Source organism: Heterocephalus glaber, unplaced genomic scaffold (genome assembly GCF_053883595.1).
Source record: "Heterocephalus glaber isolate CG9 unplaced genomic scaffold, H.glaber_assembly_v1.0 deba00001610, whole genome shotgun sequence".
In the NCBI taxonomy this organism is placed as follows: domain Eukaryota; kingdom Metazoa; phylum Chordata; class Mammalia; order Rodentia; family Bathyergidae; genus Heterocephalus; species Heterocephalus glaber.
In genome coordinates this window covers 35,156,956-35,171,091 of record NW_028258381.1, presented here as the reverse complement: position 1 = coordinate 35,171,091, position 14,136 = coordinate 35,156,956, and the positions used below count along the sequence as shown (strand labels likewise).

General features: G+C 47.0%; 1 protein-coding gene across 2 annotated transcripts in view; it reads right to left on the bottom strand.

Annotated features, from left to right (window-relative positions):
• Positions 1 to 397: 397 nt before the first annotated feature.
• Positions 398 to 14,136, bottom strand: part of LOC101699406 (olfactory receptor 10AC1-like) — a 60,325-nt gene continuing 46,586 nt past the window's right edge. For both annotated transcript variants that reach the window (XM_021254645.2, XM_087196433.1), the window contains exon 4: positions 398 to 12,473. In XM_021254645.2, coding sequence (XP_021110304.1) covers positions 11,488 to 12,473 — 986 coding nt within the window. In that variant the 3' untranslated portion in view covers positions 398 to 11,487. The remainder of the gene's footprint in view (positions 12,474 to 14,136) is intronic.

Here is a 14,136-nt window from a genome sequence, read left to right as displayed (position 1 = left end):
TCACCCTCAAACACATAAAGCCTGGGTTGTATAATTACTACTTGACTCTTCTGATTCCATGTTGGTTCTAGTTGACCAAACTTTGGTTAATTTGCCAACCTTACTTCATGTGTCTGGAGACTCTGGTACCCAGCATTGGTATGTTACTTTTCATATGACTCATAAATTCCTTCAAAACCATGCGACATGGCCCTATGCTGCCTGATAATTATAACTGAAGCTTTCTCCCCAGCAGCTCAGCATAGTAACAAGGAGAGAAGAGCCTATAGTTTATTTGTCCTTACTTCCATGAGAAGCTTGTGGTGGACATTCACCAAACCCTCTTCCTTTCAGGGCAGCATCTCTGTCAAGCAGATGTTCAGGACAGTGGTCATTAACCAAGGTTCTATGCCAGAAGTCTCTGGGGAACTTTATTTTTTTTCCCATTAAGTTTATTGGTACATTTTAGGTATAAAATACAGTTACATTCATCATTGGGATCTTGTACCATTACATGAGTATCTTGGTTCTTATTTTTTTCCCCTTCCCCTGCCCTCCCTTCACCCCCTCCACCCTTCCCTATTTGCAAAGATTTTGTTTCTATTTTATTTCCTTTTCTCATATTTTTTCTTTTCCCTTCTTTCATTTCCCTTACCCTCCCACTTCCCCTGCTCCTTTAGACCTTTACTTCCTATTACCCAATATCAATTATACATTTTTAAAATTACAATATCAAGATCTAGGGGACATTACCACAGATTTTACAGAATTTAAAAGGATACAGAAAGCATATTACAAAAATCTTTTTTGAAATAAATTTGATAACTTCTAAGAAGTACCTTGGAAGATGAATTAATAAAACTAACTCCAGAGGAAATATAAAATTCGAATAGCACCTATTAAAGAAAGTATATTCCTAGCTTGAAAACCTACCTATATGACAACAACAGGCTCATATACATTTTAACTGATAAATTATATCAAACATTTAAAGCAGAAAAAAACACTTCTCCCCTCGTTTTAGGTAATCAACATTGTGCTAATACTAAAACTGGATAAAGATAATAGAAGAAAAAAGTATGAACATAGATAGAAATCTGTTTAACAAAACAAACTATTAGAAGTCAGATCTGCAGTACGTAGAAAGTGGTTTTATTATAGGGATGGCAGTGTTGGTTCAGCAATGGAAGATCTACCACCAAAAGTCATCATTTTAACAGAGGAAAGGAAAAATCCATATGATCCTGGCAGTAGTTGGAGAAAAAGTATTGGACTAAATTCTACAGCTGTTCATGGTAAAAGCTATCAGGAGACTAGAAGTAGAACAGAACCTTCTCAACAGATCAAAGACATGTATTCCATACTTCCAGCAAAAACACCTTATATGAATGGAGAAGATACAACACTTTCTCCCTAAGGTGGGGAACAAGGGCAGATATGCCTACTCTTCATCTGCCCATTAAACTTTGAAACATAGGCCCAAACCAAAATAGTCTGGCAATAAAATGACACAATTAGGATAGGATTGGCAAGGTAGAAGTAAAATCTTTATATGCAGATGAAATGATCATCTACAGAGAAAATACTATGAAATCTCTAGGAGCCCCTAGAACTTGTATTTGAATTTAGCAGGATAGGGCCGGGGATTTAGCGCAGTGGTTTCACAAGTTCAAGGACCTGAGTTCGATCCCCGGTACAAAAAAAAAAAAAAATTCAGATCTATGTATTCTTGCTATAAATGAAGAATTGGATATTGAAATTTAAAAGTTATATAGGAGTACAAAGAACCTAGAAAAAGAAAAAGAAAAAAAATCAGTGTTGGAAGACATTTAGTACCTAATTTTAAGACTTCCTCTAAAGCTACAGTAATCAAGACAGTGTTGGTGTAAGGAAAGACATATAGATCATTGGAATAAAACAGAGAATCTAGAAATAGAACCATGCATATATGGTCCACTGAATTTTGAAAGATTATTTAACATTAACTCAATTCAAGAGCAGAGGAAAAGATAGTGTTTTCAGCAAATGACACTAGAATACCTGGTATCTGTATATAAAAAATTAACCTCCACCCTTTATTTCCATACATAAAAATAACTTGAAAGGATCCATGAACCTAAATATGAAAAACTAAAACTATAAAACTTTAAGAAGAAATTGTAAGGGAAAATATTTATGAATTCAGGGTAGGCAAGAATTTCCTAGGATCTAAAAAACATGTATAAAAGAAAAAAATTGATAAATGAGATTCCATCAAAATTTAGAACTTTAAATGACATCATTAAAATGAAAAGTAGTACTTAAACAGACCATATTTATAATACATATAACCTATGACTAAAATATATAAAGAACTCTTACAGCTCATTAATAGACAACCCAATTAAAAAGTAGACACAAGAAGATAATAAATAGCCAGTACAGCACAAGGAAAGGTGTGCAACACTAAAATCAGAAAAATACTAATTGGTACAATAACAAGATTGAATTATACACTCATTAGGGAGATGAAGTTCAAAGTTTTAAAAGAACAAATATCAGCTTAGGTATGAACCAGTTAAAACTTTCTAATACTGCTAATGTGAATGTAAAATGATAAAACCACTTTGGAAAACAATATAGAAATTTCTTATATTATTCTTAAGAACCAACAGTCCTGTTCTTAAGTTTTTACTTGACAGGAATGAAAACACATGTTCACAATAGATTTGTACATACCAGTTGAGTATCCCTTATCTGAAATTCTTGGGACCAGAGTGTTTCAGATTTTTGTTTGAAATCCACTTGATCTGCAGAGAGGATAGCTACTTCTGCTTTTTTATTCGGGTTCCCATCACATGGAGTATTGTTTTCCACCCTTTAACTTTCAGACTATGAGTTTCTTTTTGAATTAAATGTGTTTCTTGTATGCAGCATATTGTTGGATCTTGCTTCTTGACCCATTCTGCCAGTCTATTTCTTTTGATTGGTGAGTTGAAACCATTAACATTGATGGTTATAACACATACATATTGACTTATCATTGTCATGACTTTTTCTGTTTGTTGGATTCTCCCCCATTGCATTTAATTTCTTGTCGTGCCCGACAGATTCATTCTGCTGTGCTTCCTGGGGTTGTGATCCTTATTGTCTTTTCCTAGGATATTGCCTAAAATTTTTTGGAGTGCTGGTTTGGTATTCATCAAGTTCCTAAGGTGCTCTTTGTCATGAAAGTATCTTATTTCCCCATCAATTTTGAAAGACAGTTTTGCAGGGTACATCAATCTGGGTTGGAGGCTGTTTTCTTTTAGGGCTTGGAATATGTCACTCCAAGCTCTTCTTGCCTTGATGGTTTGTGTTGAGAAGTCTGCTGTGATTCTGATGGGCTTTCCTTTGTATGTGATTTGTTTCTTTTCTGTAGCTGCTTGTAGAACTTTGTTCTTCTGTTGGGTTTCTGAATCTTAACATTATATGCCTATGTGTAGATTTTTTTTGATCAAGGCTAGTTGGAGTCCTATATGCCCCACTTATCTGTGTGTCAAGTTCTTTTCCCCTGCTTGGGAAGTTTTCTGCCATCACTTCTGTAGACAGTTTTTTTAATGTCATCTGCACTCTCTCCTGTTTTTTCATTGTCTCTGATTCATCATGTTTTTCTTCTTTGCATTGTCTAGCAGCTGCTGGATTGATTTCTCATGGTCCCTTACAATTTTAAAGCAATTGTTCTTTTCCTGGTCACTAATTGCAATCTTATCTTCTATATCTGAAATTCTGTCCTCACATTTGCTCATTCTGCTGTGTAGACTTTCAATGGAGTTTTTAATCTCCTGGAAATCTGTTTGCATCTGTTTTATGGATTCCATTTGTTTCCTATGTTGGGATTCCATCATGTTCCTGAGCTCCTCTCTAGATTTATTAATAATGTCTTGCACTATGAGCACAATCTCTGCTGTTATCTGAGAAATTATTTGATTTCATTTTTTTCCAGATTCTCTTTTGTTGCCAGTTCAGGGAATCCAGGTGGTTGAGTATCAGAGTGTTCCATCTCATTTCCCTTTGGGGTTGCCGTAGGTGATCTGGAAGTCTGTTTTTGAGACTTATTTATGTGTCTTCTCATTTCGACGGGGGTGGGGTGGGGTTGCTGCTGGTGGGGGTGGTATGGCGGCCCGGAAGCCTCCTCTTGTGCGCTGGGAGCAGCTCACCTCCTCTGTGACTCATCCAGCCCCAGCTGATAGGCCAGGTTCTGTAGGCCTCCTACCTTCTTCATCAAATTAGCTGTCATGAGGCTCCCCAGTTCTTTTAACATATCAATGTCATATCGTTCTATTTCAGCCATCCACTTAGGTGGAGAACTAGTAATAGGACTTTTGAAGGAAGCTTCAAATTCAGAAACACCTGGCAATTGTTCTGGCCAAAGATCTGGTGAGGCACGATCAAGTTTTTCAAAACTTAGCAAAGATGCTTCCAAATCTGTCCCGTCAATGGGAGACGCCATCTTCCAACCCATATCACGTGAGGTGGCCAACCCGGGGCAGGAAAGTGAGACTCCATAAGCCACGCCCTGAAAGAGATAGCCTATCCCCAACTCACACTGCTATCTCGTTTCCCCGCCCCTCAGGGCAATATTTGCCTAGCACTGCCCTGATAGCCACGCCCACTGCATGGTTGTTAAGGTGGACTCTGGGGAACTTTAAAAACTCTCCATGCTAGAAATTTTTTTTTTTAATTGTTTGGGTTTTTTGGGGTTTTTTTTGTACCAGGGAGTGAACTCCGGACCTTGTGCTTATAAGGCAGGTGGCGGAACCACTGAGCTAAATCCAGAGCTGTGCCAGAAAATTTTGATGGGGGATGTCAGTAAATGATGTTCTTCATCTCTTAGGACCTCAGCAGGTGGGCTCAGGAACCCACAGACTTTTTTGTTTGTTTGTTTGTTAAAAACCAATTTGTAACCAGGCATCAGCCCCAATCAGAAGCACTCCAGTGGGAAACCAGGGTTCCAGACAGGGTCCCGCAGCCCTGCCCAGTTGTTCCCACAATCCTCTAGGGTCCTTAACCCAAATCAATCTGAGCAGTCCTGGGTACCAGCCCCTCAATTGTGGGACACACCCAGCACGTACCAGGGAACAGCACAGGTCAGCTCCGGCCCAGATGGGCACCTCTGTCCTTGGCCAGTGGATGCTCTGGCCTGGCACATGGTACCCGTGAGGGGCTGTACATCTCTCTGGATGTAGAGCAGGCCAGTGGACACACTGGCACGACATCCCATGGGGTGACACCACCCTTCCCTCCATCAGCCCGGGGCGCAGAGCCACCCTCTTCCCATCCACTCCTAGCACAGGGAGAGGTACAAGGTAAGGATTTTCCTCAAAGCCCCAAACCACAAGTCCAGAATAAATAACTTAAAAGTGGTGCAGGAGGGGACAGGGCAGCTTGGAGGCTGGGACAGAGCAGGACGAGTGGTCCAGGGGAAGGTGGCAAGCAGCAGGCACAGGGGACATGGGGCCACCCCAGGAGGGTGAGGCTGCGCCCTTCCCAGGGCAGGGAATGAGGTAAGAAAACATTTCAAATAAAGCAGCACTGGCCTCTCCCCGCCACCGCAGGGTGGGATCTGAGGGATGGCGGGGTCCCGGTGACAGCTCACCCCACCCTGCACTCCCCTTTCTGTTCCTTGAAGCTTCAAGGCTGTGGCCCTCTCCTGGCACCGAAGGACAAGGGATAGCTCCAGCCACCCGGGAACCCTTGGAGATGGAGGGGCTGCCCTGGGGCAGGGAGGCAGTGCAGTTCTGGGTACCGCTTGGCAGCCGGCCACCGGTGCCCACCAGACAGGCAGCACAACTCTGCACCCGGCCCGCCTTGGCCAGCCCAGACCCCTTCACATTGCCTTGGGCCTCCGAGGGGTGAGGTCCAGTTCCTGGGGTGGGGCAGGGAGCACGGGGCAGTGGCCAGGCCAGTAACTCACAGAATAAATAGGAAAACCGCCTCCCATCAAACGGTGTCCAAGGCGATGGTGCCCAGGTCTGAGGCCTGCACACCGAGGCTGGCTCCACTGCAGAGGACTCCGGCACGCTCCAGGGGCGCACACGCAGACCCTCCACCTGCCTGGTCCCCTGTGCTCGCCAAGCGGTGCTGCCAGCGAAGGTCAGAGGCTCTGCTCACCCAAAGGCCATCCCTGTGCCCCCATCAGTTGATGTCATCGTAGATGCTGGGCGTCAGGGGTGCCGGGGGCTTTGGCTTCTTCTTGCTGGAGCCCAGGGCAGATGCGGCCCCCACCAGACTCAGGTGCGACTTCTTCTTCTTGGTTTTCCAGGACTCGGAGCTGTTGGTTCCTAGGCCCCAGCCCTGGTTTTCACTGATCTTGGAGGAACCTGAATCGGAGGGCAAGTGATTGGAGGAGCTATCCCCCTGCAGCTGGCTGAGGAGCGCCTGGCTGTCGGACATGTCAAAACCCTCGTTGTCCAGCGCGCTCTCCACCTCTGGGAGGACAGCTGAGGGCCAAGAAAGTAAATCCGCATGGTCCTCCTCTGCTCGTCTGTGTGCTGGGGACAGTGCAGGGACCTGTGCACATCTTCTTGGTGTGAGGAACCCACAGACTTGTGGACCGAAGTGTGACATCCATGGAGTGGTTGTGAGTGCTAGAGGTGAGCAGCCATTAGAGTAGTGTAAAATGCAGGTAAGATAAGAGGTCGGTAGCACACACCTGTAACCCTGGCATTCTGGAAGGCTGAGACAGGAGGAATGCAAGTTTTAGCCCAGCCTGGGGAACTTGTGAGTTTTCAAAAGAAAATGGGAGGCGCATGAGGATGTAGCCCAGTGCAAAGGCCCTGAATTCATTTCCCAGTATCACCCAAAAAGAAAAGCGAGCAAGCTGGGAAGGATCTAGGAGACACGGGTTGTAGAATCTCTTTTAAGATTCTGAGTTGAGTCAGCAGTGGTGTGGTAACAACACACACAAGGAACATTCCCATGGGCTTAGTGAGAGTCAGTTCCACTGGGCATAAAGAAGGGCCAGGGAGCCTTTGGGTGTCAGGTGGCCTTGGCACCGAGAAGCTCTGACTGGAGAAAATGGTGACATGGGCATGGGAATTTGCAGGGACTCTGGTCCTGGGGCACCGAGGGCTGTCCTGATGTAGGGATCTTGCAGTGAACGAAACAGAGGGAGACGGAACCCAGGACCTTTGCACTGAATGACACCAGCTCTAATTTTTGCTTTGATAAAAGTTTCACTATATCACTGAGTTGCCCAGGCTAGGCTTGAATTTGGGACCCTCCTGCCTCCCAGAGTGGTGGGATTTACAGGTGTAACCCACGCCAATTGGTTTTCCTTTCTTGCTTGCTTTTACATGTGTGTTGCCATGTCACACCTGCTAGCCATGGAGCTACTTATGTTCATCATCCTTATATTATCTCTGCTTCCAGTATTCTTTTTTTTCCTCTTTTCAAAAGCCAAGGCATTAGTGTGAGCAGAATTAGTTTTCAGTCTGGGGAGTGAGGTTCAAAGTTACACGAGTCCTTCCTCCAGAGACTTCTGAATTCTGTGGCATTAATACTGAAAAGATGAAAACGTTCGTGTCCTCCTTTCTGGAAGTGTGGGGAGTTGATGCCCAAGGGGATAGGTGGCAGGAACATCAAGGCAAACACTGGGCATTAAACTGGAAGCCCAGATGAGCAAAAACTCACCAGCCCAGGGTACCATGAAGCAGTGAGAGCATGAAGCCAGCCGAGGTACAGTCCCAGCACCTACCTGGCCAGGGAGAGGTTGGAACCCTATGGGCCAGGGGAACTTATTCCTCTATTCGAAGCTTGAGCCTCCTGTGCCTGCCGAATCCACGTAGTGTGGATAAACTTTAAGCTAGGACACAGCCCCGGCTGGGGATCAGGGTGGCGGAGGCCCCACGCGTACACCAGGTGCGGAGAGGCTTTGTGCACTCCAGGGACAAGGTGAGGGGGTGCTGCAGCCACTGCCGTCCAGAGCCAGCCCAGTGGGACAGAAGCTCTTCAAGTGCTCGAAATTCGAGAAAAGCTGCTCACACCGGTCATGGCTGATGGAGCATGCACCCTCAAACAAGGGCAAGCAGCAGACTGGGTCAGGACCTTCTCTTCCGCCACCACCAGATCCACACCAGGGACAAGCTGCACAGGTGACTGCAACAGGGAGAGAGAGGGAGGTGAACTGCCCAACTCAGAGCCAGCAGGATAATGGTGCCTGCGTACAGTGATACATTGTTACCTGATATACTTGATGGTGAAGGGTATCTCTGTGAACTGTGGATATGAAGCATTAAAATAGAATAAATTAAATCACCAAGACAGCAGATCTCATAAGCAGATCAGAACTATTCCAGATGGTACATCGGGTTATTTATGCTCCTGAGTTTGCCGCCAAAACAGAATATTTATTTTTGAGTTCCACTGGTTTACTGAATTTGTAGACCTACACACCAAATATATAGAATAATATATATATCAAGACTTTATGTTAAACAATACCCTCTGTCTTTGAATTAATAATGGGAACAGTAGGAATTTATTGAGTAGAAGTCCATAGATGGTACCACCTATTATATCAGAGCCCCTGGATGGAAGCTAATGATTTCATGACATCTTCTGATCTCTCTCGATCAACTAGCTAAAAGTTATGTATTAAATGTGTGAGCTTGGGTCTCCCTTTCTGGCAATGTGGTAGATGGTCTAAAGCAAAACAATTTACTATAAACAACTAGAAATGATGGACAATAAAAGCTAACATTCTTTTAAATGCATAATTTGCCTCTCACTTTGCAGATGCTAGCTGTGTAGAGGCAACCAAACACCAGTTGATCCTGAGCTACAGCAAGGGTGCAGCCCAGAACCTTGCATGTCAAGGACTACAGGTTGAGGCTTTGAGGCCACACAGGGCAGACAGTTGGCAGTGACACAATTCAAATCCAGGATTCTCCAAAGTCTGTGTAGAGAGGAAGGGAAGATAGATGGAAAGCTTGTCCCTCTCTCCCTGGGCATGTGTAAACACGAGCTTACCACGAGGAGTCCAACACTGAGCTATGTTTTGCCTGAGTTTTGAACTGGCCCTATTCATATCCTGGTTGAAAAACAGAGCAATTAGTATAAAAGAGTGCTGTGGTCTTTGAAACAACTTATAGAAGCAAAGAGGTGTTCTGGGGAGATGACCCTTGGAGCGAGGTGTCTCAGGATTCCCACGCAAAATCTTGTGTGTGCTACAGCAGGTCCTGGACCTTTCTGTACCTTCTAGTTGTTCTGTGAACCTAAAACTTCTCTGCACATAGTCTTCAAAGGAAAAACATAGTCCTAAATCTCACCTAGTGGAGATCACTTCCCTTTTACCTACAGGATTTGGGGAGGAGTCTGAGATTTCTGTTTCTGGTGCTGGAGAAGCAGAAGGCAAGGTTGGAGGTGATGTGGAAAGACCTCTCGAGAGACTTGTGCAGTCTCACCCAGCCAGGTACTGTTTGCCCCCGGTTCTAAGTCAGCACTCACAGAGGCACAGTCTCTAGCCAGAAGTGTGGGGAAGCAGAATTTACCTGTGCTTATGCTGCCTTAAGACTTTTAGGCTCTTCAGGGGATAGTTTTAGGCTGAGGATAGTCATTAGTCACATCTTAGGGAAAAGTTCCACGGAATTTTGAATCCTGGGCTTGGGGGCTTTCAGGTTTTCTGAATACCATTATTTATACCAAGTTAAAAACCTATTTTCAGGGCACCTTGGCATCAGTAAGTTGGGCCCAGCAACTGCCAACCTACTTGGTTCCTCACAGCCAGTTCTGACATGCTTAGAATAAAAGACTCCAGGGGCTGGGCAGGGTGGCACACACCTATAGTCTTATTCCTCTGGGAGGCTGAGGCTGATGGCTGGCAAGTTTGAGCCCACCATGGGCAATTTAGCGAGATCTATCTCGATAAAAAGGGCAGGGGATGTAGTTCAGGGTGAAGGCCCTGGGCTTAATCCCCAGTACAAAGACAATGGGGGAGTGAAGAAAGGATGCAGAAAGAAAGGAAGAGAGAAAGGCTACAAGGGACAGGTTCTTGTTCTCAGTAGGGTTCCAGGGCTATGTCCCAAGGGGCCCAATATTTAAAGCCCCCCAAATAACCCAGGGTTTTTCCATGGTTTAGTCCTCCATTAGATATTAAGAACTTCAAGTTCATGGATCTTGAAACATAAGGAGAGAGCCTGAAAACTTGTCCTTAAAGAGCTCACACTCTAATTGTGGGTGGGTGGTCACAGAAGCAAAGGCTGAAATTCATTTTAGAGTACAGTGGTTATAATGGAAGGCCAGGTACCCAGGAGGGGTTCACAGAGGAAACAGTACCAGGGCAGATCCTAGAGTCACAGGGATTTTCACAAGAGAACTGGGAGCACCACAGCCACCTAACAGCACGACAGAGGCAGGAGTGGGCAAAGCTTGCTGCATCTTGTAACTAGTTGGAATCAGGTGTAGCTTATTTTACACACCTTAGAGGACACAAGCCTTCACAGTGTGCATCTTGATAAAGGTCTGCCCACCTACATACCCCTGTAATTCCCACCCAAACCAAGAGACAGGACTCTTCAAGTACCCAGGTGATCTCTCCATCCTCCCTGCCAGCTCAAACCCAGGTGACGATTCTTAAGACATCAGCCACCATCAATTAGTTTGTCATTGCCCTTTGGATGGAACTGCACGGTAAGGATTCTCTGGGTCTTGCTTCTTGGACACCACAGCTATAACTTTGTCTTTTTCAGCTGGTAGCTGTGGTTCATTCTTTTTTACAGCTGTGTAGTACAGTGGTACCTTGATTCACAAACTTCATTCCACAATTCTGGGGAAGATGGCCATGTTTGTGTTCATCACCCAATCCAGTGTTCTCGAATGGAAGCATTCATGAACTGAAGCATTACTGTATTTTATTGTGTGAATATGCCACAAGTTCTTTTTCTTTTTGGTACTGGGGATTGAACTCAGGACCTTGTGCTTGCAAGGCAAGCAGAGGCACCACTGAGCTAAATCCCTGGCCCCACAAGTTCTTACTTAGTGCGCATTTGTGCACATTATTTTCCAGTCTTTGCCTATAAATGCTTCTGAAAAATTGTACAGAAGTCCTTGTTTCTCTTCAGAAGATACTGTGTGGCTAGGTGTAGAGCAGCAGAAACCAGCAGTTATTTTCCCCTCAGGGAACCTGTGGGTAGTGTCCGGTGACTTCTTTTTTTCAATTTGAACCCAGGACCTCATGCATTGCTAGGCAAGCACTCTACCACTGAGCTACACCGTAGCCCTCCAGTGACATTTTTTGTCACATCTCAGGGGTGGCATCAAGTGAGCAGAGGCCTGAAGTACTGCTGCACATCCTACAGTGCATAGTGTCCCCCACAACAAAGAATTGTCTGGTTCAAAATGTCCACAGATACTGAGCTCTGTAGGAGCTGGATTTTGAGGTTCTTGGATGCCCTTCCCAAGTTTCTGTCCAGTGAGCCTGGGAGCCTCAGATGGCTCTGGAATGGAGAGGTTCCCATCAGGGGAAATCTCAGGAGCTGATGCCCAGTGTTAGGTAAGCTTAGCCTCGTGGGCCGTCCCTGGAGTCCTCTGGCTGATGGCTCGCTGCAGGGCACCCTGGATGTCCCGGTTGCGCAGTGTGTAAATGGCTGGGTACAGCAGCGGGGTGAGGTTGATGTAGATGAGCGACACCAGCTTGTCCTCCTCCAGGGAGCGGCTGCTCAGGGGCCTGGCATACATGGCCGTAGCACAGCCGTAGTGGAGCACGGCCACCGTGAGATGGGATGCCACCGTGTTGAAGGCCTTGCGGCGGCCTGCAGCATCCCCAACCCCCAGGATGACCACAAGCACCCTGGTGTAGGAGAGCAGTATCAGGAACAGGGGCAGCACCAGCAGCAGCAGGCAGGCCACCAGGAGCACATGTTCCTGCAGCTTCCGGTTCCCACAGGCCAGCACCAGCACAGCTGGGAGGTCGCAGAAGACGTGGTTGACAAGGCCACCATGGCAGAAGGGCAGCTGGAATATGGTGGTGGTGAGGCCTACAGCCAAGACCGAGCCGCCTGTGCAGCTACAGGCCAGAAGGGCCCAGCAGAGCCCTGCAGTCATTAGCTGAGGGTAGTAGAGTGGGTGGCAGATGGCCAGGTAGCGGTCCAGGGCCATGGCGGCCAGCAGCAGGCACTCGGAGCCACCCAGAGCCACAAAAAGGCCCATCTGGGCAGCACAGGTGGAGGGGGCCACAGCCTGGCCCCCAGGAGGCAGGAGGAAGCCGGCCAACATGCGTGGGGTGAGCACCAGTGTGTAGGCCACCTCCACGGCTGACAATGCACCCAGGAAGAAGTACATGGGTGTGTGTAGTGTGGGCTCAGCCAGGGCCAGGCCCAGGATGAGCAGGTTCCCCGCCAGGGTGGCCAGGTAGAGTGGCAGGAGCAGCCCAAAGAGCAGCACTCGGAGGCCTGGGGGCCACCCGGAGAAGCCCAGGATTATGAACTCCTGTGGGGCAGTCCAGTTGGACTCAGGCCAGGTGCTCCTGGTGGGCCCTGAGGGAGACAGGCACAAGGGCTTGGAGGGGAGTCAAGGGAACGCTTCTCTCCCAGGAAATGGGGCTGTAGCTCCTGACCCCAAGAACCTTAGGCCAGCCCTTGCTCCCAGGGCCTTCTCTGCTTCCCCCAAAGACTCATACTTTGCACCCGTCTCCTTTGGCTGTCCCAAGCCATTGTCCACCCTTCCTGCTTGCCTCTCACACCCTGTGTGATTCCAGGAGTCCCAGATTCTTCTTGAGCCCTGTGGCCCTGCCCTCTCAGTTCTCCCCAGCTCCTTCCCCTCTCCTTTTTAATTGGTACAAGGGATTGAACCCAGGGCCTCAGACTGTGCTACAACCCCAGGTCCTTTTTATAATTTTCTTGAGACAGAATCTTACTAAATTGATAAATTGCCTAGGCTAGCCTTGAACTTGAAATCCTCCTGCCTTAGCCTCCCAGAATGTTGAGATTACAGGCATGCACCACTGTGCCTGGCTTCTCTCCAGCCTTCTAAAGCCCTGGTCCATTTGGAAGAAGCCAGGTATCCTCTTTCCAGCTTATGTGCTGAGGATGAGGGGTTGAGCACCCAGGGTAGAAAGATGTCTGAAAGGGCTCAGGTTTCTCCCCAGGAACCTCTGTGCTGAGTATGTGGGCTGAGTGGCAGAGGGAGGTAGTCCTCAGCCACGAGGATTAAGGAGCTTGTGCAGAGCTAGACCCTTCTGTTGACAGAGGCACATGCGATACCTCTTCTCACTTGCCCAGGGTTGGGTTGTCTACATATTTTTACCATTTCTTCTCCTTAACTGGATGCAGGACAAGCCCTTGGTAATCCAGGGCCTGGCATTTCTGACTCTGCTATAAGGGAAAGACGAGGGAGGACAGTCTACCCTCTCACTGGGGAAATGGCCACCTTCAGCCATGAGAACTCTTACATCTGTCTCAAGACCCACTCCCTCCTCCTAGCTGCAGACCCGTGTGACTCAGTATCCCCCTAAGCATCCCTTTATGCTTCCACTTCTGCCTATGCCAAACTCAACCCATGATTTCAAGCCCAGACAGTGCTGCTTCTGCAAATGGAGCTGGCCCAGTCCTAAGACTGAACACCAGGAAGTCACATTCTGGGTGAGTTCTCTCTCCTGCAACAGGTACAACCAATGTTTGATTATCCATTAGCAGCAAAGTCCACCCCCCTTAAAGCGAAGCCACAAGGGCCTGCGCTAACACTGACCAAAAGCAGCCTGAGATAAAAGGGATTCCCCCAGTGAGAAGGGGCCTTCTGTGACCTTGTCCATTTGCGGCTTTGATACACAACCTCAGTTACGATGCCGGTGTTCCTGGGAGATTTACAAGGAACAGGAGGCCCAGGAAAATGCGTTTCTGAGATACTCTATTTGCTAACTCAGACTCCACATCTTCAATCTCTTATCAAAACTCTGACCACTCACTCTGATGGCACAATTCCTTTGTTGGAAGTTGGCCTACTGTCCCTCTTGATAGTGCTCTCTGATCTGAACAAACTCTTATCTCATTCCGATTTTGGTAAATTCCTAAAAACCACTGGCCCTCTCCATATGCCTTCTGGCACAGCCAAATGGACCTCATGTCCTCACGCTCTCCTCTCTTGTGTGATCCTTGATCACTGGGACCCATGCCTAGCAGGTCCTCTGGGCCCAGTTGGCCT